The 22,110-nt window shown below is 50.5% G+C and overlaps 2 protein-coding genes across 9 annotated transcripts; both read left to right on the forward strand.

The window, feature by feature from the left end:
* Positions 1–194: 194 nt before the first annotated feature.
* On the forward strand, positions 195–6,578 carry RDM1 (RAD52 motif containing 1). Its single transcript, XM_056362367.1, has 7 exons — positions 195–297; positions 1,304–1,483; positions 1,872–1,994; positions 2,470–2,632; positions 3,194–3,292; positions 4,351–4,439; positions 5,834–6,578. The coding sequence occupies exons 1-7, from the start codon at positions 211–213 to the stop codon at positions 5,936–5,938; spliced, it is 846 nt and encodes a 281-aa protein (XP_056218342.1). The 5' UTR covers positions 195–210; the 3' UTR covers positions 5,939–6,578.
* Positions 6,579–6,727: 149 nt separating this feature from the next.
* On the forward strand, positions 6,728–22,063 carry LOC130160100 (leucine-rich repeat-containing protein 37A2-like). 8 transcript variants are annotated; one of them, XM_056362360.1, is made up of 16 exons: positions 6,728–7,031; positions 7,382–7,742; positions 7,964–8,035; positions 8,234–8,272; positions 8,442–8,513; positions 11,249–11,320; positions 11,756–11,836; positions 13,736–13,807; positions 14,724–14,798; positions 15,298–15,416; positions 17,383–18,845; positions 18,948–19,043; positions 19,926–19,990; positions 20,910–20,967; positions 21,077–21,228; positions 21,609–22,063. In XM_056362360.1, exons 2-16 carry the CDS (start codon positions 7,561–7,563, stop codon positions 21,655–21,657), a joined length of 2,667 nt encoding a protein of 888 aa, XP_056218335.1. In that variant the 5' UTR covers positions 6,728–7,031; positions 7,382–7,560; the 3' UTR covers positions 21,658–22,063. The 8 variants fall into 8 exon arrangements, with proteins under 8 accessions (XP_056218335.1, XP_056218334.1, XP_056218338.1 ...); XM_056362359.1 differs by having other exon boundaries at positions 7,421–7,742; XM_056362363.1 differs by having other exon boundaries at positions 6,728–7,742; positions 21,104–21,228.
* The last annotated feature ends 47 nt before the right edge of the window (positions 22,064–22,110 follow it).

Below are 22,110 nucleotides of genomic sequence, written 5' to 3' on the forward strand. Positions count from 1 at the left end.
CATGGCTCTGGCTTTTGGGGGGCTGCGGGGACAGGCCGTGAGGGCTAACACGGCCCTGGCTTTGGGGGGCTGCGGGGGCTCGGCAGGGACGGGGCGGGTGCGGGGGGGCTCCCCTCCCCTCCGGGCCGGGGGCGGGGCCGGGGGCGGGGCCGGGGGCGGGGCCGGGGGCGGGGCCGGGGGCGGGGGCGGGGCCGGGGCGGCAGCCCGGGCATGGCGGAGGTGGTGGAGTTCCGGGTGCCGGCCGGGAGCGCCCGCACGCTGCTGGTCTGGGGGCTGGAGCCGGGGCCGGGGCTGGAGGTGAGGTAGGGCCCGGGAGCCCCCCACGATCTGGGGAGCAGAGCCCGGGTTAACCCCCCCAGGGCCACAGGAGCCCCCGCAGCTGGAGGAGCGGGGACCGGGATCCCCCCCCCAAGAGCTGGGGAGCAGAGCCTGTGATCCCTCCCAGGCCCAGAGGAGTGGGGGCCGGGATCCCCCCCAGGGCTGGGGAGCAGAGCCTGGGATCCCCCCAGCAGCTGGGAGGTAGAGCCTGGGATCCCCCCTGGAGCTGGGGAGCAGGTCCTTGGTCCCCCCCAGAGCAGGGGGTGCACCCTGACACCCCTCCAGGGCCAAGGAGCTGGGCCCAGGACCCCCCCAGGGTCCCTCTCCCCCCTGGAGCTGAGGCCCCAGTTCCCCCCCATCTGTACTGATGGCTTCACCCCCATCCTAATAATACATTTTTTAATCCCTCCCTTCTATTTTTTATTTGTTTGCTTTTAATCATTTTTTAGTTGCCTTGTCTCCCTGAGGCATGCTGCGGGCAGGGCATCCCCGAGGGGGTGTCAGGCCCCCGCCAGGTGATTTCTGCCCCTGTGCCATGGCCAGTTTCATGGCCAGCACAGCAAGACCCCTAAGCACCCAGCACAGGGTTGAAGCCCTGGAACAAAACCCCGCTCTGCCTGCAAAATACGGTGCTAACGTTCCTGCATCCATGCAAAGGATGGCAGAGAGCAAGAGCCATCTGGGATGAGCGTGACGGGGCAGAAAATCCCGTGTCTGTCTTTAGTGTCCTCCTGATGCAGAGGCTGGATGATAATGGAGATGAGATATCATCAGGGTCAGAGGCCCAGCCAGACTGAGCTTATTTTTAGGGAGAGATACTCATCTTCAGCCTCACTGCTTATTCCAGGGCTTATCGCTGTTCAACAGTACTAAAAGCTTTCCTTGTTTTCTAGGTAATTAGGTTTTGTGGCTGTTTCTCAGTCCCTGGAGCACCCATAGGTATTTCAAAAGACTCTATTTTTTTTTTTCTCTTGTTTTTTCTCAGCATTCCCTCTTTTTGGTGTTTTCCAAATTCGGGCCACTCTACTCCGTGCGAGCACACAGAAATGCCGCTGTGGCAGGGCCTGGGTATTACGCCATCATCAAGTTTTATTCAGCTGGAGATGCCAGCAGAGCTCAGCGCACATGCAATGGGAAAAGGCTGTTTCAAAAATCTCCCTTGAAGGTAAGCAGAACGGCCCCAGGTGTGAAACCTGCAGGACTCAGCACTGACATCCAGAAGCAGGGTAGAATCGCACTAAATGCTTGTTGATCTCAGTGATGCTTCCTGCGCAAAAAGTTTACTGCCTTGTGGCTGGGCACTACCACCATGTTGACATCCTCACCACTGACTCCCAGGTAGCATTTAAGCAGTAAAAGGGCAGCATCCCTCCTCTGGAATAATTTGCAGGGCCCGTTCATGGGTAAAAAATATTTAACACATGTCCGAAGCACACATGCAGTCAGGGAATATGTTGTCTTCAGATGAGTCTCCCGGAGCTATCAGTGGTGTGCTTGTAGTGGGAACCTTACAAGCAAAGCCTGGCTAACAAGGGTTCTTCTTTCCTGGACAGGTTTGCATTTGCGCCAGGCAGAAAGGGTTTCAGCAACAAGTCCTTGGTCTCAACAGCAACAAGTGCCAGCAGCTGGCCAACCACTACCTTGGCTTTAACGGCTGGTCCAGTCGCATCATCACAGTAAGGGGCCCTTTATATTCATCTGTCATCTTTTCCCTCATCCTCTCCTTAATTAGAGTGGTTGGTGGAATAAGAATCGTCCTCAAGTCAACAACTAAGAGACAGCTACAGGAGCTGAGTTTTGGACCACAAATGGGGGTATTTTGAAAGCCTGGAGAGAGAAGATTGCTATGGGTGAGGGCACTGGCTTGGCCCTGTTAGTAAAAACAGGGGCAGCTGTGATTAAAGCAGTGCAGGGCCTGACAGTATTCTTCATCTGCTGGAAGTGGCTGAGATGACCAAGACTCCCAGAGGATGAGGACTGTGAGGTATTTCTAAAATAGGGTCAAAATGGTAAACATCCCTGCTCTGCCTTCACCATGTGCTTCTGCCTTGGAGTCACATGTTGTGCAGAGGTGGTGGTGCATAGGCCTAGGTGATCATAACACACCCTTCCTGTTTAATCGAAATCAATTATCTGTGGTCTTCCCAACAGCTGCAGAATGTATCTGGTTTTGATGGTGAGAATGAGGAACTGGGAAAGACATTACAAAAGCAATCTGTGAAATACCTGTGTGCTGTAGAGGTGACGCTGCCCAACCATGGGGTACGCACCAGGGGAGTTGCTCTCGGCGAGGCAGACGTGGAAAACAGTGAAGGTACGTTTTGGATGCAGCTGGAAGTCTCTCAGCAGCTGTCACAGACACTGGTCGCTCTTGCTTCTGCACAATTTGTGGGTCTGATAAAGTGCCTGAATTTAGCTGGAGGCAAGGATCTGTGCAGGGCCTTGTGAGCTACTGTGCTATGCAGCGAGGGATACTGAACGTGCCACTTCCCTCCCTGCTTCACACCAGTATCGCTTTCCTACCCTCTGTTCTCTCCCTCTTGCCTGCAGCAATATTCATTCCCCATCACAGACACTTCTGGTGTGAACATCCATGTGATTGTGCCTGTGGCACAGCTCAGGTCCCAGCGGGGCTCTGCCCTGCCTGCTGTGCTGGGCAGGGTCCTGACACAGCCCTGACGGTGGTGTACCGCGGTGGGTTGGCACACGAAGCCCCTGTGAGGGTGCTGCCATACTGCCGATGAGTCCGGAAACGTAAGCGGCTTTCTTATCAGATCTGTAGAGCTGTGTTTGGTTACGTTTCCTAGCGCGATGCAGCTGGCGTGCTTCATATGCAGAGTGTCAATATCAATAACATGCTGCTTGTCATGTTCAGATCCTCTCAAGTTTGTCACAGCCACAAGAAGAGTTCAGAAACTCGCAGTTGGGAAAGCCTTGTCTAGTGCCTTTCAGAAGATACTCCTTGTAGTCTTAGGTAAGGCCTAGTTTTGTATTAAGAACTGGGGTGTTTGGGCTAATGACATTATAACTTCCATGATAATTGATATGAATTCTTTTTCTCTGAACCTTTCTTGGGATTTATTGAGGCCTGGGAAATTTCAGGCAAAATTAAACTTGTGTTGTGGTCTGTAATGATTTAACAGAGTGGTTCCACCCTATGGGCTATGTGAGTGAAAGGAAAATCTGAAAGGAGGCCAGATTTTTTTAATGATAAATAACTAACTGATACTCCAAATTCCAAGCCTGTAAACTCTGGCAAGGAGAGCTTTTTAACACTACATGTCCATGCCGAATAAGGACGTGAGGAATTTCTGCTTCCAGGAGTAACATGGACTGAACTGCAGCACTTTGCACGTTCCTGTCCTGGTTCCAAGGCAGCCAGGTGCCGTCAACAGTCCATGCCCCACTGCTGTGTTCAGTGTTACTTCTTTGAGGCTACTATCTCCTTGTGAGTTTTTAATCACAGAAGGTGGCTCTGTGCTGACCCAGGAACTGCCACACCTGCTTTCTCTGGGTTCCAGGTCTTGTGCTCTCTGAGCTTTTAGGTGACATCTGTTTATGTGGTGTCGGGGTACTTTAGTCTTTTAGGCTTCTCAGGATCCCTGATGGGGATCGGGTCAGTGCCACTATCCTCATTTTACAGAGAGGGGCCTTTCATCTGCCAGATTCCTCCCCCGAGTTCTTTAAGGTGTTCCTTTGAAAGGTGGATTTCTGGATTCAGATGTTTTGCAGTGCTTCCTGCCTTCTGATCTATGCATACAGAGAAACCAGTAATTAACATGCTCAGTCTTCTTCGTAGATTTCTGCTTCCTCAGTTTCAGTTTCCACTCCATCTAGTAAGAGCCATCTGGTTTCCTGCAGAGAGGGCAGGCAGGTAGGCTGGAGAAAGAGGCACATGCATTCAGGCCAACCAGCCACTCGCTCTGGAAGTCATTATGAAGCACAATTGTCCCATTTGGAGGTCCAGGTAGGTTTATTGTCATTACACACAGTAGGAACTAACCACATCTCTGGCTGTTTATTCTGTTTCAGAGAATGGGAAAGTGGCCGTGGAGTACAATTCCTCCCAAGAGGAGCCCATAGACTCCTTAACAGAAGAGGAACTGAAGGGGCTTGTTCAGGTAAAAGCCGTGGATATTTAGCTTCTGCCCAGGACCTGTATGTTACATCTAGGGATTGGAAGTAACAGCTGTTAACTGTTACAGCCTCTGACATCCTCCTTTCACGCAGCAATTGCCTCGACTTAAATCCCAGGAAGTCATTACATCGTGGAATTGTACAGCACACTGAGGCTTTAAAACTCCTACTTTTTGAGGTATCTTTGTACAGAAATGCATGTATTTTTTAGACAGCACAGGCAAGTAAGCAGTTAGTGTACAGGACTATTACGGTGCAGCTTGACAGGTCACACACATGACAGCATCCAGGACCGCTCTTCATGGAATATGTGAAAGTGAAACTCCTGGTAAAGTCACAGTAGGTTAAATCAAATTATTTTTTTAGTAAGTTGTTAAATTAATCAACCTCCCCATCTAGAAATGCACTTCATATACTTATTCTTACCCAGAGGGAACAATTTAGTGAAATCCCTGCAGGTAATTGTGGGATCTGTTAGCATGTGCCGCAAAAAAATACCCTGGTACAACAGTAAAACTTTAATCATTGTGCTCAGTGAGACGAGTTCTGTGTGCCAGCAAGTCACGAGCAGAGGATTTTCATCCCACTTAGTTTGAAAACATTGCTAGGTACCAGGGGAGACCACTGATACGGCACTCTTTGAAAGCAAGCATCACTCTCACATGATGCATCAGCACCGTGCTGCACAGTGTTGAACCCCTCATGCTGTGTGCATGGAGGAAGTGCCTAACACACCTTGTGACACATTATTCCATTTGATGGCACTGAGTCACCTAGTGTCCACAGGCAAAACTATCTTCCTCTCTTACTGAAGAGCAGCAGTAAAACAGGAGTATTTTGCTGTGTGAAGTGACTAACATCCGTCAGATGTTTTTTTGTTCATTGAGAAAATGAAATTTCTGCTGGTTTGTTCTCTCTCTGCATTTTCCTCTGTGCAGCCCCTTCTATCTGACCTCTTCTAAACCCACAGAGAGCTGACCTAACATGTAGTGATCGTAAGAGAAGTGAGCAGCAAAGTGAAACAGAAAGCCTGCTGCTTCTCAAACCTCTCTTTATCAGAAGAGTCATCCCTGCCCTCCCATCCCTTGTGATGGTGTGTGGGAGGTAATTCAGTGCGCTCTCTCCACAAGGCACCTTGCAGCCTGATAGGAAGAGGAACAGACAGGAATTTGGAAGGACTTGCTCGGGAGGAGGGATGCTGGGTGTCCTTTTGGTTCACTGCCTTGTGACGTTGGTCAGTCTTTCCAAAGCAGAAATGTTCCCAAGTTGGTAAATTCTGTCACTTGTAGGTGGTAAAAATACATTGTTTCCAGGTGCAGAGGAATGAAGCTAAAATGTGGTGTAGAGAAAGAAATTTACTCTTGATTTCTATTCCCAGGTCAATGAATTGTCCTTGGCACAGTTTGACCTCGAAGAAGAAGAAGTTTTGTCTGATCTCAGTTTTGATGATGAGCTCCTTAGCTGGGACATGCCATCTAATTAGTGCAGCTCTGTCTTCAGATCATTTCCAAAAGTTCTGCAGTGTTTGATTAGGAATGAAATTCTAACACCATGAAATGACATGCGCGTCATAGCCAATGTTTTCTTTTTCTCCAAATACATAACAGCAAAAGAAATGGGCAATAAACCTAGTGTTACTAAAATTAAGCCCAAAAATATATGCTGTTTTTGGAGAGGAAGTGTTTTTCTGTCAGCTTATCCAGGTCAGCTATATATGGAAGACAGCTTAGCTGCGTGATTATTATTTAGACAGGGTAACAGATATGCATAGCACTTACGGAAAAATAAAAGGAACCAGCCCTCCCTGCAAGAACCTACATACAGTTCAGGTTCTTTCTGATCTGTAGGAGAAAGCTGGAGACAGCAGAAGGTATCTTACCAGCAGGAGTAGCTGTGGTACTTGCATATGCCTGCACAGGCACAGAAAAAAATATTTCTCTTAAGTGAAAATTCTTTCAAAGAAATAAACCAAAGTCCTGTAATAATGTGTTGAGCCACTTGTGCCACTTAAGCCACCTGTGCTGAGCCCCAGCTATAAGTAGCTGGGATGTTATCACTATGTAAAGCAAAGATTCTTTCTAACTTTGAACAGATTTTTCATTAAACTAAGTAAAATTTTGTAACCCAGTGTGATGAATGAATCTCAGAGGCAGCACAAAAGCAATGGGAAGGGGCATCAAGCTCCCCAAATCAGGGAGGGGGGAACGCTTATTTGATAAAAACTCTGCTCAGATTTTTTGACCTCTCTTCAGAAAAAAAGGTGATTGTAAACTGGGAGAGCTCAAGGAAGAGCCCCAGGAATGACTTGAGATCCCTTTTGAAATGGGAGGAGTGCAACCTGTTTCTTTTAACAAGAAAATGCGGAAAGGGGTGATTTGCTCCAGAAGACGCCTGATGCCCGCGGGGTGAGCTTTTTAACCAGGTGGGTGAAGGTGGGACAAAATCCAGTGGCTGGACACTGAATTTGGAGAAATCCATGTGGGAAGCAAGATGCAGCGTTTCCAAGGGGGAGTACTGAGCGGAGGGACTGACCCTCTGCAGAATGCCGTAAAGCCTTTACTGGGGCAAGTTCTCAGGTGGAGATTTTATTTATTTCACATTATATTATAGGCTCAGGAGGGATTTTATTGCTCTCTACAACTGCCTGACCAGAGGCTGTAGCCGGGTGGGGTTGGCCTCTTTCTCCCAAGTAACAAGAGACAAGAGGGTGGTGCCAGGGGAGTTTTAAATTGGACATCGGGTAAAAATTGCTTTACCAAAAGGGTGGCCAAGCACTAGAACCGGCTGCCCAGGGCGGTGGTGAGGTCACAATCCCTGGGGGAGTTTAAAAAACATGTTGGTGCGGTGCTTGGGGACATGGTTGCATGGTGGCCTTGGCAGCGCTGGGTTAACGGCTGGGCTTGATGCTCTTAAACATCTTTTCCAGCCTAAATGAACCTGTGATCCTACCATATTTTCCCTCCAGCCGAGGTGCCCGAGGCCCCTGGTCCCACACCCGGCCCTGAGGCGCAGCCTACCATGGGGGGGGCTGTGTGGTCACAGACCTGCGCCCCCCCACCCTGCCCCGGCCTGTAGCCCGGTAACCCCCAGCCAGGTGTGACCACCATGGGCCTGCCCTGGCCTGGCCGCCTCCTGCTGCTGCTGCTGCTGGCAGCCACCCCCTGCCCGGGACATGCCGGGGGGTCCTGCCCGGAACCCTGCCGCTGCCAACAGCGGCTGCTGGACTGCAGCCATGCTGCCCTGGTCAGCGTGCCCCCGGCCAGCCGCCGCCGGGCCTTCTCTGTCCTGTGAGTAGGCTCCGCCAGGCCCCCTCCATCTTCCCTCCTTGGCTTCTTAGGCCTGGTCACCCCTCCCAGGACACCCAGGAGTCACCGACAGATGTCTTGGTCTGGGGGGGGCTTGTGCTGCAGGGCCGGGGGTGAAGCCACCACTTCCACCTCAGCAGCCACATTTGCAGGGGAAGGGGCTTTCCTGAGGGGTGACAGCATCCATCGGGGTTTTTTTGCAGAGATTTTACTGGCAATTCAATTTCTTCCCTCGAAAATCAAGCATGGAAGGACTACCTGTGGGCTGAGTACTTGTAAGTATCCCCTAGCATTTAAAACGTTGGGAGTTCAGGGATTTTCAATTCTTTCATCTGGTGTCTGAGCCAAGGGTGTAACCCACGCCAATGGTTTCCAACTGCATTCAGAGCTGAGCGGCTCAGCAAGGAGGGTTGTGACCAGGGCTTCCTAGGATGGCAAGAGATGCCGTGAGCTGTGTCCCTTCCACCCTACAGACCATCCCCATGCCTGTTGAATCACCGATCAGCCTGCAGGTACCTTCAGCAAGCCGGGAGCGAGCACTCCTGCGATGAGTGGTGATGATCCCTGCAGTGACTCAGAGATGCTTCAGTAAAGCTCCTGCAGGATATTTTTCCCTGAAAATGCCGTGTCCTCCTGGAGAGCAGCTGCTGTCACAGTGAATGTCTGTTTGTCTCATTCCAGAGTCCTCCAGTACAATGATCTGTGGGTGGTGAACAGGCGTTCACTGGAGGGTCTGTTCCTGCTGAAGCACCTGTAGGTACCGTCCCCTGCCCGCTGCACTGGGCTACTGCCTCACCCTCCCTGGGACCCCTGTGCTCAGCCCACCCCCATGCAAGCTTGCTTTATTCCTCCTGGGTTTCAGGCTACAGCCAGAGCAGAGCAGGGTGTCTGGGTGCTGCAGTAGTGCCTGGGGGGAGGATTCCCACAAGGTCAGGGCGCAGCTTTCATTTCCCTAAACTCAACCAGGAGGAGGACACTGCTGCCCTTTCCCACAGATATTGGATGACTTTTAGTCAGCCCTAAGGTAACAGTGACCTCCTTAACCCCTTGGAGATTGCCTTTGGCTCTGTTCATCTGAGGACCAACATTTTTGGTGTGACAACCACTTAGAGCAAGGGAAAACACATGCATGCCTTGCTTCTGCTAGGGTTTGGGTGAAAATACCTCTGTTGTAGTGAAGGCAGAGCCCTTTATTGCTGATCGCTCCTGGGATAGCCTCTCCGGTGGCTATGCCAGGTGGAAAGAGAGAAGTTTGCACTAACCCTTCCTCTGCTGAAATCCCAGCTGGACTGAGGTTGGGAGATCTCTGCTTCAGCCTCCAGCTCCAAGCGGGGCTAACCTCAAAGCTAGCACAGGTTTTTTTCTATTAAAAAATCAATGAGGTTGCTCAGGGCTGCATCCGGCTGAGTCCCCCCTCTTCTTGGAGGAGAAACAAATGTGCAATCATGTCCACGCGATGTCATATGAAATTGCAACAAGTAGTCTGTCTCTAATGCTGTCTGGAAGGGAGCACAGAAGCATCAGGGTTTTTTAATCCTTGAAGTTCAGGTTTTTACATATTTTGGGGTTTCCTGTGCGGTGCAGGCAAAGGAAGTATGAAACAAGAATGGCAAAATCTTGCCCTGTTCTCTCTCCTCTGCTTGGCCGCTGTCATGCTCTCCTTCCTTATCTTAAAGGCTAAGGGGCAGAAATAAATCGCACTCTGGAGGTTCACAGCTTGAGTGCCCAGAGCCCAGGTTACCTGAGCCTCAGAGGAGTCACAGGTACAGTCATTTCTCCATACAGACATCACGTCAAAGATCAAAATAGTACTCACGTGAAAAAGCAGACAGCAGGAGAAGCTCTGGCTTGGAATTATTTCATGAGGGTCATGTTTTGGGTCCCACTCCTCTGTTAATAGAGCAGCTGAAATGAGCACACAGGGAGGTGTCCCTAAATTGCCTCTCTGGCTTGCGTTTGTAGATCATTGCAAGTATCTTGGTTCCATCACTATTTGCATTTGTAGTGTCATTTATTGAGTGTGGCCCTTACGGGCTTGCATTTTTCCCACAAAAAGGGAGGTTTTGTATTTTCTAGCATGCATGTTGGCTTGGAAGGAGCCAAGTCCAGGGTGGTCTTGGACTTTCTGGTGCTGCTGCTGTGGTGAGCCAGCCCTAGGGCTGCATCTAAGCCTTGTCTCAGTGCTAGGGAATGGTGGAAAACAAAGTAGCGCCAGTGCTGGATCCCACTGGCTCCCCCTCCCTGTGTCATTCTAGCAGGTATGTGTGCCCTACATCATAGCAAAGAAGGATCCAGGAACTTAAAAGCAGAGAGCATGTCCTGCAGGATGTGGGTTGCAAGCTAAATGAGTCAGGTTGGGAAGAAACAGGCTTCCAGCCATGTTTCCCTTCCACAAGGCTGAAAACTGAACTCTCCCAAGTACTTCTGAGATTGCACGTGCAAAGACCTTCCTCCTACCACCCAGCTGCCTCCCTGGGAGGTCCAGACCCTGCAGGCAAGAGCTGCAGTCACTCCCTGATGCTCTCCCTGAACACCCTCTCCAGTAGCAAGGCCATCTTCCTACAAAAGAAACCTTGTGCATTCATCTCCTCTAATTTTAGATGCCTAATAATTGCCTGGGATTACACTAATTGTTCAGGCTCTTTTTATTTTCCGTGGAGAGGAACAGACACTTCCCATTCACCCAAACGATCTTGGGAACCTGTCTGAGGAGGGGATGAATCACTCCCAAAAAATACTTCTCTCTCACTGATCGCTGCAGAACAAGCCCAGGCAGCTAATTCAAGCTGAGACAACAAACCTTTTGATTTCTGAAGGTAGGCCAGGTGAATCCCACAGCGGCTGTGTATCTACACACATCTCCCCACAGAGCTGTGCAGGAAAGTGGGATTTAGGTTACCCCTTCACTGTGCCCTTTCCAGACTTCCGTGTTCTTGATTTTGCATCTTTAATAGGGTCCCTCTAACATAACTTTTTTCACCAAACATGGTGTAGGAGGGAGGGATTAAGAGAAAAATAACCATTTTGGTCACATATGTGGTTACCAACCTATCCCTGAAACCCTCAAACAAGGGGTGCTCTCCAAGCTTTTCTGGCTGACTTCAGCAAGCAAAGCATTGATGGCACTGGGGGAAGGCAGGTTGCATCTCTGTGGCCCATCCAGAGGGTCACACAACGGTGTGGTCCCTGCAAATGCATCCTCAGCACCTAAACTGTGCCTGCATAAAGAGTCTTTTTTGTTAGCAGAGAGGAAAATCAAGCCCTAAAATAATTCTGGTGGGACCATAGCTAGAAAAAAAATCACTGAGACGAAAGCCACCTCCGGTTAGGAGGGTTATTACAGGTTACACACCACTGCAAGCTCATACCAGATATAAACACCCCGTGAAATCAGAGCTGTATGACTTATATGCTGCCAGTGTCAAAGCAAATAAAAGTAAACATGACAGTGCAAATGTAACTAACATTTTGTGTTCTAATTTTAACAGGGATTTATCTTGCAATAAAATCCTGTCGATTGAGGAACATGCTTTTGAGCCACTTCCTTTTTTGCAGCTTCTGTGAGTTACAAAAGTTTCTTTCGAGTGTATTTAGTGAAGTCTGTTTGCATTTATAACCCTTTTTGTGCTAGAAAATGTTCCTGGTATTTTTAGAACAATGACTAAATTTCTCCTGCTAAAAGACTAACGGAGCTGAAGAGATCAATGCGGATGGCTGGATGACCCACAACAGGATGAGGGATCACAGCATGGCTGTCCAAACGCAGCCATAATAGAAGCCATTTCTTGAAGGCTTGCTGTATCCTGGAACAGAAATAGATTAAGCACATGTGCACTTCATTTCCTCTCCCTGACAGGTTAAAAAAGAAATGAGAAAATGGCAGTTTCCTCCCTACTCTACCTTAGATTTGCATATTTCGTACAAATCAGTACTGCTTCGGTCCTGCTTCCTGTAGGACAGACCTGATTCATTTCTGTGATCTTCTTTTTCCCCAGAAACCTTGGTGGAAATCTCATCACGCAGATCCAGAATAGCACTTTCCAGGCATGGCATGGGATGCAGTTTTTACAGAAGCTGTAAGTGCAACAAGGTCTAAAGGTAGATCAAAGTGGGAGTCCGCAGTTACAGTGGGGTAGAGCAGATTTGCTCTCTGTAAAGTACTGAATCAGAATCATAGAATGGTTTGGATTGGAAGGGACCTTAAAGACCAGCTCGTTCCAATCTCGCAGCCATGGGCAGGGACACCTTCCACTAGCCCAGGTTGCTCCAAGCCCCGTCCAACCTGGCCTGGGACACTTCCAGGGATGGGGCGTCCACAGCTCCTCTGGGCAACCTGTGCCGGTGCCTCAGCACCCTCACAGTGAGGAATTTCTTCCTAATAGCTAATCTGCACCTCCCCTCTTTCAGTTCAAAACCCTTACCCCCATGTCCTATCACAGCAGGCCCTACTAAAAAATCTGTCCCCATCTTTCTTATAAGCCCCCTTTAGGTATTGAAAGGCTGCTATAAGGTCTCCCCAGAGCCTTCTCCAGGCTGAACAAGCCCAACTCTCTTAGAATCCTATTGTAGGTGTCATCCAGGGTCTACCAGGAGTCTTCAGTCTGAAAGCCTCTTTCTGCTGGCCTGCTTATCTTCCCCGTAGCTTCCTTGAACCAGCACCAGGTTCAAACGGTAGCGGTGGGAGCCCAGGGGGACAGATAAGAAAGAAATGCTGCAGGAAGGGAGAAGAGGCAGGTTGATGAGGGGTATGGGACGTGACCCAGATTTCTAGCCTGAAATTTCACTTTGCATATTTGCATTTAAAAGTAAAGAGTCTCAAAAACACCCACAAAAAATGAGGCTTTGTTCTTTTGGTGTCTTGAGAAAACATGATTTAATCCACAGTCGGTTCTATCAGGAAGCCCTTCCAGGGGTAGGATCACTGTTCCCATCTGGACCTGAAGTAAGTGGGAAGCCAGGGCATTTGGTGTTTGGGTTCATGTACATACATAAGGGAAATCCATAGTCTCCTTGCTGTCCTGAAAAGTGCAATACTTCTCGCGTGATACACCAAATAAAGTGGCAGAATAAATTATGAACAATTCCTGTAGGACTAAGCCACAGCTTTGCCTGGCTGGATGTAGTAATAGCATAAAAGTTGATGGACAGTGGAAATGTTAGAAAATACGGAAAGTAAGACTCCAGATAACATCAAAGTCCTGGTGGAGGGAAGCAAAGAGAAGGTGTGAGCTGAGGAGGAAAGGAAGAGATGTTGTGTTTTCCAGAAGCAGCACTTCTGGGCTTTTGCTCTTTCAGCTGGAGATAATGAGGACCTGATGTATTTTGTGAATCAGCCCATCAGCATCTGTTCCTGCCTCTAGCCTTCATCCCAGGCCCTTCTTCACACGCATAGCACTGAGCCAATTTTTTATCTTCAGGCTGAAATTTCCTATGTTTGTTCTCCACTTGAAAGGAAATTCTTTGGGGAGGTTCGAGTGAAAATTGTTCAGCCAAATTCACATCTGCCATCCATAAAAATTGGCTGGATCCTTACCCACCATAAACCTCTTTACACCACTCACATGGTGGAGAGGAGCCTGGAAAGGGGATTTCAGTGTAATTCCACATCAGATCCAACAGGCATAACTCTCTCTGGGCCTCTCTGATATTCAAAGGGTAGAAATGTGAAGCCTGGCAAAGAGGAAAAACTCCTTGATCACAGAAATACTTTGCAATGATCTAGTGGAAATTCACTTTGATTTACCTCTGTTTATACAGATCAGGAACCACTGGGTTTTTTTTTACTTTACACTAAGTATTTTAGTCATCTGTTTCTCCAGTGCCTGCTGCATAGGGCCAGTTGATCTTGGCTTTCCAGGCTCGTGGGTTTATGTACATGTAAGAGGACAAGTGGGCAGGCCATCCCCACATGCCCCAACCTACACAGCTTGCGTCCTTCCCATCACCCACTCACAGCGGTGTGTTGTTTTTTTCAGGATCCTAAGCCATAACCCCCTGTTCGTTATTGCTGACACATCATTCTTCAAGCTGCCTTCGGTCAAGTATCTGTAAGTATTGACTCATTTTTACTGGATTAATATATATCTTTGTCTCTCTTGAGTGCCCTGTTGTCAGGAAAGCAGAGATCTGGTAGCAAATCTCACTTTTCTCCCAGCCTTATTCTGCTAGAGGTGCAAATAGCCCTGGCACCAGCAGAGCAGGGCAAAGGCCAAGCTGGTGTGTCCCCAGCTGCAAAGCAACCAAGCAGCTGGGATACAAGCTTTAAAAGACTAGAGGCTGTCCAGGTCTGGAGCCATGGAGTGGCCTGAAGAGTCTGGGAATATCCCCCGCTCCTGCTTGAGCACCGAGAAGGTGGGATCCCAATCACTGGGGCACTCGTGCCAACAGCCCAGGGCTCCTGCCTGCCCTGCATCCCCATCCTGCTGCCTTGCCACAGCTGGGGGCAGATGATGCTCTGTTAATCATCCTATGGCTCCTGCTTACACATCCCTGTGTGACTCCTCAGGGAGGGAGACAGGCTTTTTGCAGAGATCCCTCCTGCTCCCAGCCCTGCTGTCCCACAGATACCCTTTGCTTTCTGCTCAGCACCGTGTCTTTTTTTCACTGATACGAACGCTCCTTCCAAGGTCACAGTCGATTCATCCTCTTGGGCAAGAAGTGTTTCCCTTCAGGGGCTGGGGCTGCACTCATGGGAGAGCAGGAGGAGGGCTTTGAGCCAGGGAATCCTTTCTGTTTGCATCCATCTACCCCAAGATCTGCAGGATCCCCTCCTGATTCAGACCTCATGGTTAGGAGCCGGTCAAAGCAGAAGAACGATAGCGTTTTGAATCATTTCTGTTTGATTAGGCAGAAGTGGATCCCTTGTGAACACCACCACAATCATCAGGGACCTGGGCTTATTCTCAGAGCACAGTTCTGGTAACGCCACCTGAAAATTTAATGTTGTTTTTCAAATGCTTTCAGAGACCTGGGTGCAACACAACTGACTCAGCAGGCATTGCTCATGCTCCTCCTGACAACAGTCCACTTGGAAACGCTGTGAGTATGCAGGACTAGGTCCCAGCCGCCAGCAGACTGTAATTGCTGAAACAAGGGGTCTGCTTGGGACATGAGTCCACCCGCCACTAATTCAGAATAACTCCAGTAAGCTTAAGGTTTGCTATTTACTGTTGAGAACCTCCCAAACTCACCTGCTAAGAAACAGAATTTCACCTTTTAGATGACATGTTCCAGGTTTTTCAAGGGGAAGTTTTAAATCAAGGTGGAGTGCATTTCTGTTTCAAATTTGATTTGGGGACTAGTTCAGTTTTCAAGGGTAACGTCAACATTTTGATGCCAACAAAGAAGCTTATCTTCTGCTTGAAAGCTCTCTTAGAAATTAGAATATAATTGTCCATTGGGATGGGGGGGGGGGGGGGGGGGGGGCAGTTTTCCAGAGCTGTAGAAGAAATTGAAGCAAAACCATGTGTGTTACAACTTGGACTCAGAGATGTGGATTGAGATGCTGGGGTTTTCTCCAGTAACCTCTTATCTTTAGCAAACTGCCCAGTGATGTGGCCTGCTGCCTCTGCCAGAAGAAACACCCCACGAAACCCCCGTGCAGGACCATCAAGTTTCACTGCGAGAACCTGTGCACCACCAGCGCTCCCCAGTGCGGTAGGCTTCCCAATGATATCGATGGAGACATCCCATCTGCCCGGTTTCCTCTAGCTGTAGGAGATGCTGTAGCATTGGCCCCGTTTTCTGGGGGTTCCCAGGCAGCATTGGCCACCGTGATGGCATCAGTCCAGCCTGGTGGCACCTGGACAGTCCCAAGGACACTGAATCTGGCCAGACTTTCTAGAGGAGCTTCATCTGTGCGAGGCCTTTAAATCAGCCCAAAGGCGAGTGCAGGCAGCCCAGGTGAGACCTGGGAGGCCTCGGACTGTGCTCCCTGAGCCACAGACACAAAAAAATTCCCCTTTGAGCACATGACTTGGGAAAAAACAAGGGTTGAAAAGTTACCAGCAATTACACGTATCTTCTGTGTCAAGTACTATCTTGAGAAGAAATAGCTTGCTGGGTTAAACAAACACACGAGCTTCCAATCCACACAGTACATCTAGCCAAGGAAATCATGCATTCCCAGTACCGTTCCCAAGCACTGGAAGGCACCGTCTGCTCTGAAGCCCCCCAGATTTCCCCTGACAAGCTCCTGAGCCTTTCCAGTGCCACCCTACCACAGCTCAGTGGCGAGAGGGGTCCCAGGCACAGCACAGACATGGCCAAAGGGGCTAGTTATGTTCACGTTGCTGTGGCAAGGTGGCATGTGCTGAGCTGCACCTCAGACCTGCCACGCACACTGGGAACCCCAAGACCCATAACCAAGCACGGATGCCCCTAGGCAAGCTCTGCAGAAACCTCCTGTCATGACGATGTGTTGGATCGGGTCTGGGATGTACAGGCTCCAAAAATTGCCTGAGTGACCTTGGAAAACTGCCTGGTTTCTCTGCCACCCTGCTCCCCGCGTGTAGGAGAGAGGACCCCAATCTCCTTTGCAGGGCATTAGGTGAACACCAAGCATCGCTGTTCTCCGGTTAGCCTGCACAGCGTGAGCAATGCACTGTCCTACTCAATCTTTGCACAAAGTAAATACCATCCTGTTCAAAGCAGAGACAAGCTGGACTTCTGCAAACAGATACAGTAAGGTTCCCAAGGTCCCCAAGTAACTCATTTGCAAACTGAATGTGGACAAGTGAGCCTAACCTCATTGCAAGTCAAGGGAAAACAGGCTGCTAAGCTGCTTAGGGCTAGGTAAAGGTATTTCTGTGTCCAACTTCCTATCATTTTAACAGGAAAAAAAGGCCTGAATACCTTTGTAATCTGTAAATATTCTTCACCATGTCGGCCTGCCTCTGGCATTAAGCTATCTGCAAAGCAGGATTAGAGATAAGGTTGTGTTTGCAGCCTTGGTGTAGGACTCTTGAAGACTTATCCTAGCTGTGCAGATGCAGTGTGTGCCCTTTGCATGCCGGGGCAGGAGCTCTCCTGGGCTGTTTGCATCACTCTGGGTCAAATCCTCACATCTTCCACTTCTTCTAAGCCTGGGTGATGGAAGCTGCATCCATCAGCAGAGAAACAGCTCTCTGTTATCAGGGGCTCGCTCTGACTGCAGATAGAGGCATTTCAATGTGAAATATCCCAGGTTTTCCTGACCACAGGGAGAAGGGCTAGCTGGGATAACTGCTCAGGGAGAAACATCGTGTCTTTGGGTATTCCACTTTCCAAGCTCACCCGTGAGTTTAAAAGCTTTATGGTGATTTTAACAACTCAACACTGGCTCGTATCGAGCTGTGGGAAACTCTCCGGCAGCAAACCCATTCCCCCGGGATGTTTGACACCAATTAAAGCAGAGCCCTGGGAGACACCAGAGAAGAAACAGATATCTGTTTTACCCCGATGAGATAATCTGATTGATTTAACAAGACTTTTCCCGTCTGTAACACATCCACCATTCAGTTCACACGCCTCCCTTGTCTCAAAGACAAGCGCCTGCTGCTCAGGGTAAACCTTTGGCACTGTATTTTGGCAGAAAGCTTCTCATGATACCAAGTCACTGATCTGCTCTCTTGGTGTTTTAAAGCTTACACAGATCCTCTGGCAGAAACACCAGGAAAAATAATGGAAGTGTTACCATCCAGAAAACTGAAAGCCAGCATGGTGTTGAACCTCAAGCCTGAGGATCCTTTGCTCAGAGACAATGAAACCATAACGTTTGCAGTTGTCCTAAACCTGACCGGCACTGATGGTGATCTCGGGAACGCAAATGATCACATTTCCAGAACAAATTCATGTTCCTCTCAGCAGCTGTTAAGGCAAGGAGACAAAACCAGTAAGGAGCTGATGCTGCACAACATTCAGCACATGGACTGGACCATTGAAAGTCATACAAGGAGACTGGATTTTCTAGCAAAGGCACTAGAGGCCGAGCTCAAGAATAAGCTGCACAAGGCTGAAAGCATCATGACTGTGACAAGCACTGTCTCACCCCTGCCAACATCTGCCATGCAAAAGGACGAGGTGCACAAGATCCCAGCAGTGGAGGGAGAGCCAACCACAGGCTGGGTGCAAAAGCAGCATGGCTTAGGTTTGAACCAGACAGCAGCAAACCCCCAGGAAGCAGCTGGCAGGTTAAACCCCACTGACAACACCTCCATCTTCAGACATCACAAAATATCCACAGCTCCTTCAAAACATACCCTTTTGCGCTCCCCAGCAGAGGCCCCCCATTTGTCCAGGTGTTTTAATAATCAAAATTGTTCCAAAGCTGTGGAACAGACCAAGAAAACTCATGGGATGGAGGATGTGGAGGATGCAGAAGATGTGGAGGATGCAGAAGATGTGGAGGATGCAAAAGATGCAGAGGAAGCACCACGTCCCAGGCAGGACTATGTTTGGACTTACAAAAAGCAGAAGCAGAGGGACAGCCCGTATCTGAATAAAAGTAATCAGCTTTTCTCCAAGACATCTGGCAATGTGACTCCTGAGGAAGAGCCCACACCAACAGAAAGTAAAGCAGAGCAGAAACTAAACACAGAACAGCATTTTTTCTACAACCTGTTGGTTAACTACAGCCCCCCCACCGCAAGCAGCATGCTAGAGGACACGGGTGAAGAAGAGGGTTCCTCTCTAGGTAGGCATTTACCAGCCGTCCCTCAAACTGCAGAAACACACTGGAAGCAACCAAAGGAAGGATCCAGTTTCCTCAGTAAACCAGGGAGCTCCGACAGCCCAGAGAGCATTTCATTTCAAGGAGACCTCTTTGAAACCAAGGTCAATCACTACCTAGGTTTGCTCGTCTCGGACGAAGCCCTGCAGATGTTCATCGCCCACGTGGCACGAGCCCTGAGGATGGACTGCAGCCTGCCCGAGGTCCAGCTGCCCTGTGCAAAGATGATCTCGAGGATGGGGCTGCTTGTAAAGCTGCTCAGCGAGAGGCAAGATGACCAGGGAGACTCTGTTCTCGTGGGCCACTGTCTTCTGGAAGGGAATGTTTCCAACAGCATGCCCGAGACCAGGAAGGTGGACAGGAAATCCATAAGGAAGGTGGGAGAGATATGGGGCATTGCTGGTTGTGTCCTTCTAGACAACAGGGAATGGAAGGGCCAGCCCTCTCTCCCCTCATGATTTTCTTTCCTTCTCTCCCAGCAGAGACCAAAGCACGCCCTCGGCGACAACCTCCTGTTAGCGTTATCAGCGACCCTCATCATCATGATTAATTTCACAGCGTTTTGTCTCATTGAGGTAAGCCAATAACTCGTTTGACAGACAGCTGTCAGTCATGCCTTGTAGCTGGAGTGCACAGGGGCAGAGCAATGCTGCCCTGCACAGTTTCTGAGCCGCGGGGTGCTGCTGTGGATGCTGGGTGGCACAGGAGATGGTTTTCCACCCTTGGAGCTTCTTGCAGCATCCACACCACAGAGCTCAGCATGGGTTCAGCCTGCTGGGGGGGGAGCCTGTCCTGGTATCTGTCACGACCTGTCCGCAGCTCCGCACTGCAGCTTTCCTAACAGCTTCCTTGAAGGGGGCTGTGGCTCCCTCTCCCAGCAGCCCTTCCCCAGGTTTTATCCCGCAATCCCCAGCCCTCCAGGGTCACCTCCCAGGCTCTTCTCTTGACCCCGTTTTGCTCTCCTGCCAGCACGGTTTGCCTTCAGCCATGCAGCAATTCCCCTGAAAGCAAGTCCTTCCGCAAGGTGCCACGGCTCTGCGTGGGTCAGGGCAGCAGCAGAAACAGGGCAGAGGAGCCAGCATGCCCACAATTTCAGCCCCCCTTTGGGGCCCTGCTCGGAAAAAAAGGCTTTTATTTCTTTAAAAGCCTACCTTCATGTTTCAGGCTGGGGTTAAACAGGAGGAGAGTACCCTGCAAAACACCACCCAGATAAGAAAGGCAGACATAAACATTGCTGAGATTAGGAGAGCTCTGGGAGGTCAGGTCATTCCAGAGGCAGGGAAAAGTGGGGAGTTGGGATGGGAGGATGGGCTCTTTCTAAAAACGTGGCTGCTGCACAGGCTTGTGCATGTATATAACGGGCTTAGTTGGAGGAAGAACCTTTTGGACTCCTGTGTTTTGCAGAGTTTAATGAGAAAATCCTGATGTTACAAGTCTCTCTGCCTTTCCTTCACCAGGTTTGCTCCCAAAATCCTGAAGCTGCTTCCCAGCCCCAAAGGACCAGTCAGTCACACCCAAAATGGTAATTACTCCCTGCACCGTGCCACAAACAGTCCTTACTCCAAACAGCCCCTAATCCGCAAGCCCCCCCGCCCCATGTGGGTGCTGGCTGCCCAAGACTGCCCGGTCTGTGTGTAAAACACGTCGCTTTTTTAAAAGATGCAGAAAAGGGACCCCAAAGCGTGAGTGATAGGCACGGCCATAAGCTCACACCTCAACCAGCCACCCAGGCTTGTCCACGCGGGTGATGCTGCACCCTGGATGTGTCAGTGTGTTGGCCCTGTGCTCCCGTGTGGTCCTACATCCCCGCAAGCACGCTGCCCAGCTGTGGGGCTCCGGCTTCCAGCAAAACTCTGGTGACGGCTCTGCCCTGTTTCTCCCTGTCCCGCTCCCCAGAGAGGCTGCTGAAGAGCCTGCTCCTGTCCTCTCCCAGCGCGTTTCACATCCAGGCTAAACTGGGACACCTTCCCAGCCCCATCAGCCGGCGCCATCCCTTCCTTCTGGGGCTCCTCATCTCCCTTAGGGTCAGCTGAAATGTCACCCTGAGCGGGTACAGCTGACATACCGACACACCGAGCGGGGTACATCACCCCGAGCGGGTACAGCCAACACACTGAGCGGGGTACATCACCCCAAGCAGGTACAGCCGACACACCGAGCGGGGTACATCACCCTGAGCGGGTACAGCCTTCTGCCCTGGCAGGATGCTGGCACCGCTGCAGCCCTCCCGGGCCAAGCCTCCCTGCTGATGGATGGGGAAAGGTGAATTCTGGGGAGATGATGCACAAAACCCTTTTTACTCCCACTTTAACTTGCTAAATCCAGGTGTTTTGCAGGGCTAAATGCCACTTCCCTGATTCCTGCTTCCCCGGCAGGAAACTTCCCACCAGCAACTACTAAAACGCATGTTTTAGCCTCCTTTCCCTTTTTTTTTTTTTTAGGTTCTTTCAAAAACTCCCAGAGGGACAGAGCGAGAGCGAGTGTGGCATCGGAGAGCAGGTAAGGGCAGGGAGCACACGCCAGAGCTGCCCTTCTGCCCGCTACCAGCACCGCCGGCTGTTTCCCACTGTCTCCAAAACCTTTCCTTCCCTTCCCTGGCACTTCCCAGGGCTCGCACGTGTCCTGCTTCAGCCAGACACAGCCGTGGTGGCTGAGGGACTTGTACCAGCCCCTGGAGGCCCACCACATGGAACACATGAGCCAGCTGTACGACCTGACCTCCGAGGAGGAGGAGGAGGTTTTCAGCAAGTCCAGGCTAAAGTAGGTGGGGTGGCCGCGATGGCCACGCTCGGTCTGCAGCTCTCGATCTGCTGTAGGAACTGCTGGGGCTGTCCTCGGCTGTTTCCTTGGCAGTTACTTCCTTGGCTGTTATTTCCTTGGATGCTACTTCCTTGGCTGTTTCCTTGGCTGTTATTTCCTTGGCTGTTATTTCCTTGGCTGTTTCCTTGGCTGTTATTTCCTTGCTGTTGTTTCCTCGGCTATTTCCTTGCTGTTATTTCCTTGGCTGTTATTTCCTTAGCTGTTATTTCCTTGCTGTTACTTCCTTGGCTGTTATTTCCTTGGCTGTTTCCTTGCCATTATTTCCTTGGCTGTTATTTCCTTGGCTGTTTCCTTGCCATTATTTCCTTATGTTGTTCCAGCAGGATGCCACCAGCACCGCAGAGCAGCCACACCGACGTGGAAGGGTGACTACCTGCCGCCTGTGCCCGGTGGCCCAGCGCACCCCAGCAGCTGCCACAGCCGCACACCCCCGCCGAGGAGGACACGGGGGCCAGGAACGTGCTGGGGACACCCCGAAGGCCACCGCTGCGGGAGGGGGACGGGGGGGGCTACGGGCAGCAGGGAGCCTTCGTAGGGCTCCAGCAGCAGCAGGCCGGGCTGACGTGGCACCGTGTTCCTGGAGCTGCAGCCGTGCAGCCTCGCTGGGCACGCGGGGTGTCCCTGGGGGGGACACGTGTGTCCCCGCAGGCAGCTGGCAGGGGGTGCCCGGGGTGCTGGGGTGCCACTGCAGACCCCGGGGGCTCTGTACCGGTCACGTTTGTTCAGTGGCGGGGAAGGGCTTTGGAAATTGCCATTAAAACGTGTGGGTTTTTCACCCAGAGCATTCTGAGAGCAGATGGGAGCGTGCACGCGTGTGTCTGG

The sequence above is a fragment of the Falco biarmicus genome, chromosome 17, assembly GCF_023638135.1.
Source record: "Falco biarmicus isolate bFalBia1 chromosome 17, bFalBia1.pri, whole genome shotgun sequence".
Taxonomy (NCBI): Eukaryota; Metazoa; Chordata; class Aves; order Falconiformes; family Falconidae; genus Falco; species Falco biarmicus.

Excerpts from the sequence above, each read along its gene's own strand:
- RDM1 (XM_056362367.1), top strand. The coding sequence starts at position 211 with ATGGCGGAGGTGGTGGAGTTCCGGGTGCCGGCCGGGAGCGCCCGCACG. Across the intron at positions 1,995-2,469 it reads GGTCCAGTCGCATCATCACA|CTGCAGAATGTATCTGGTTT; the intron begins GTAAGGGGCCCT and ends TCTTCCCAACAG. Across the intron at positions 4,440-5,833 it reads AACTGAAGGGGCTTGTTCAG|GTCAATGAATTGTCCTTGGC; the intron begins GTAAAAGCCGTG and ends TTCTATTCCCAG.
- LOC130160100 (XM_056362360.1), top strand. The coding sequence starts at position 7,561 with ATGGGCCTGCCCTGGCCTGGCCGCCTCCTGCTGCTGCTGCTGCTGGCA. Across the intron at positions 8,036-8,233 it reads TACCTGTGGGCTGAGTACTT|ACCATCCCCATGCCTGTTGA; the intron begins GTAAGTATCCCC and ends TCCACCCTACAG. Across the intron at positions 18,846-18,947 it reads ACAGGAAATCCATAAGGAAG|CAGAGACCAAAGCACGCCCT; the intron begins GTGGGAGAGATA and ends CTTCTCTCCCAG.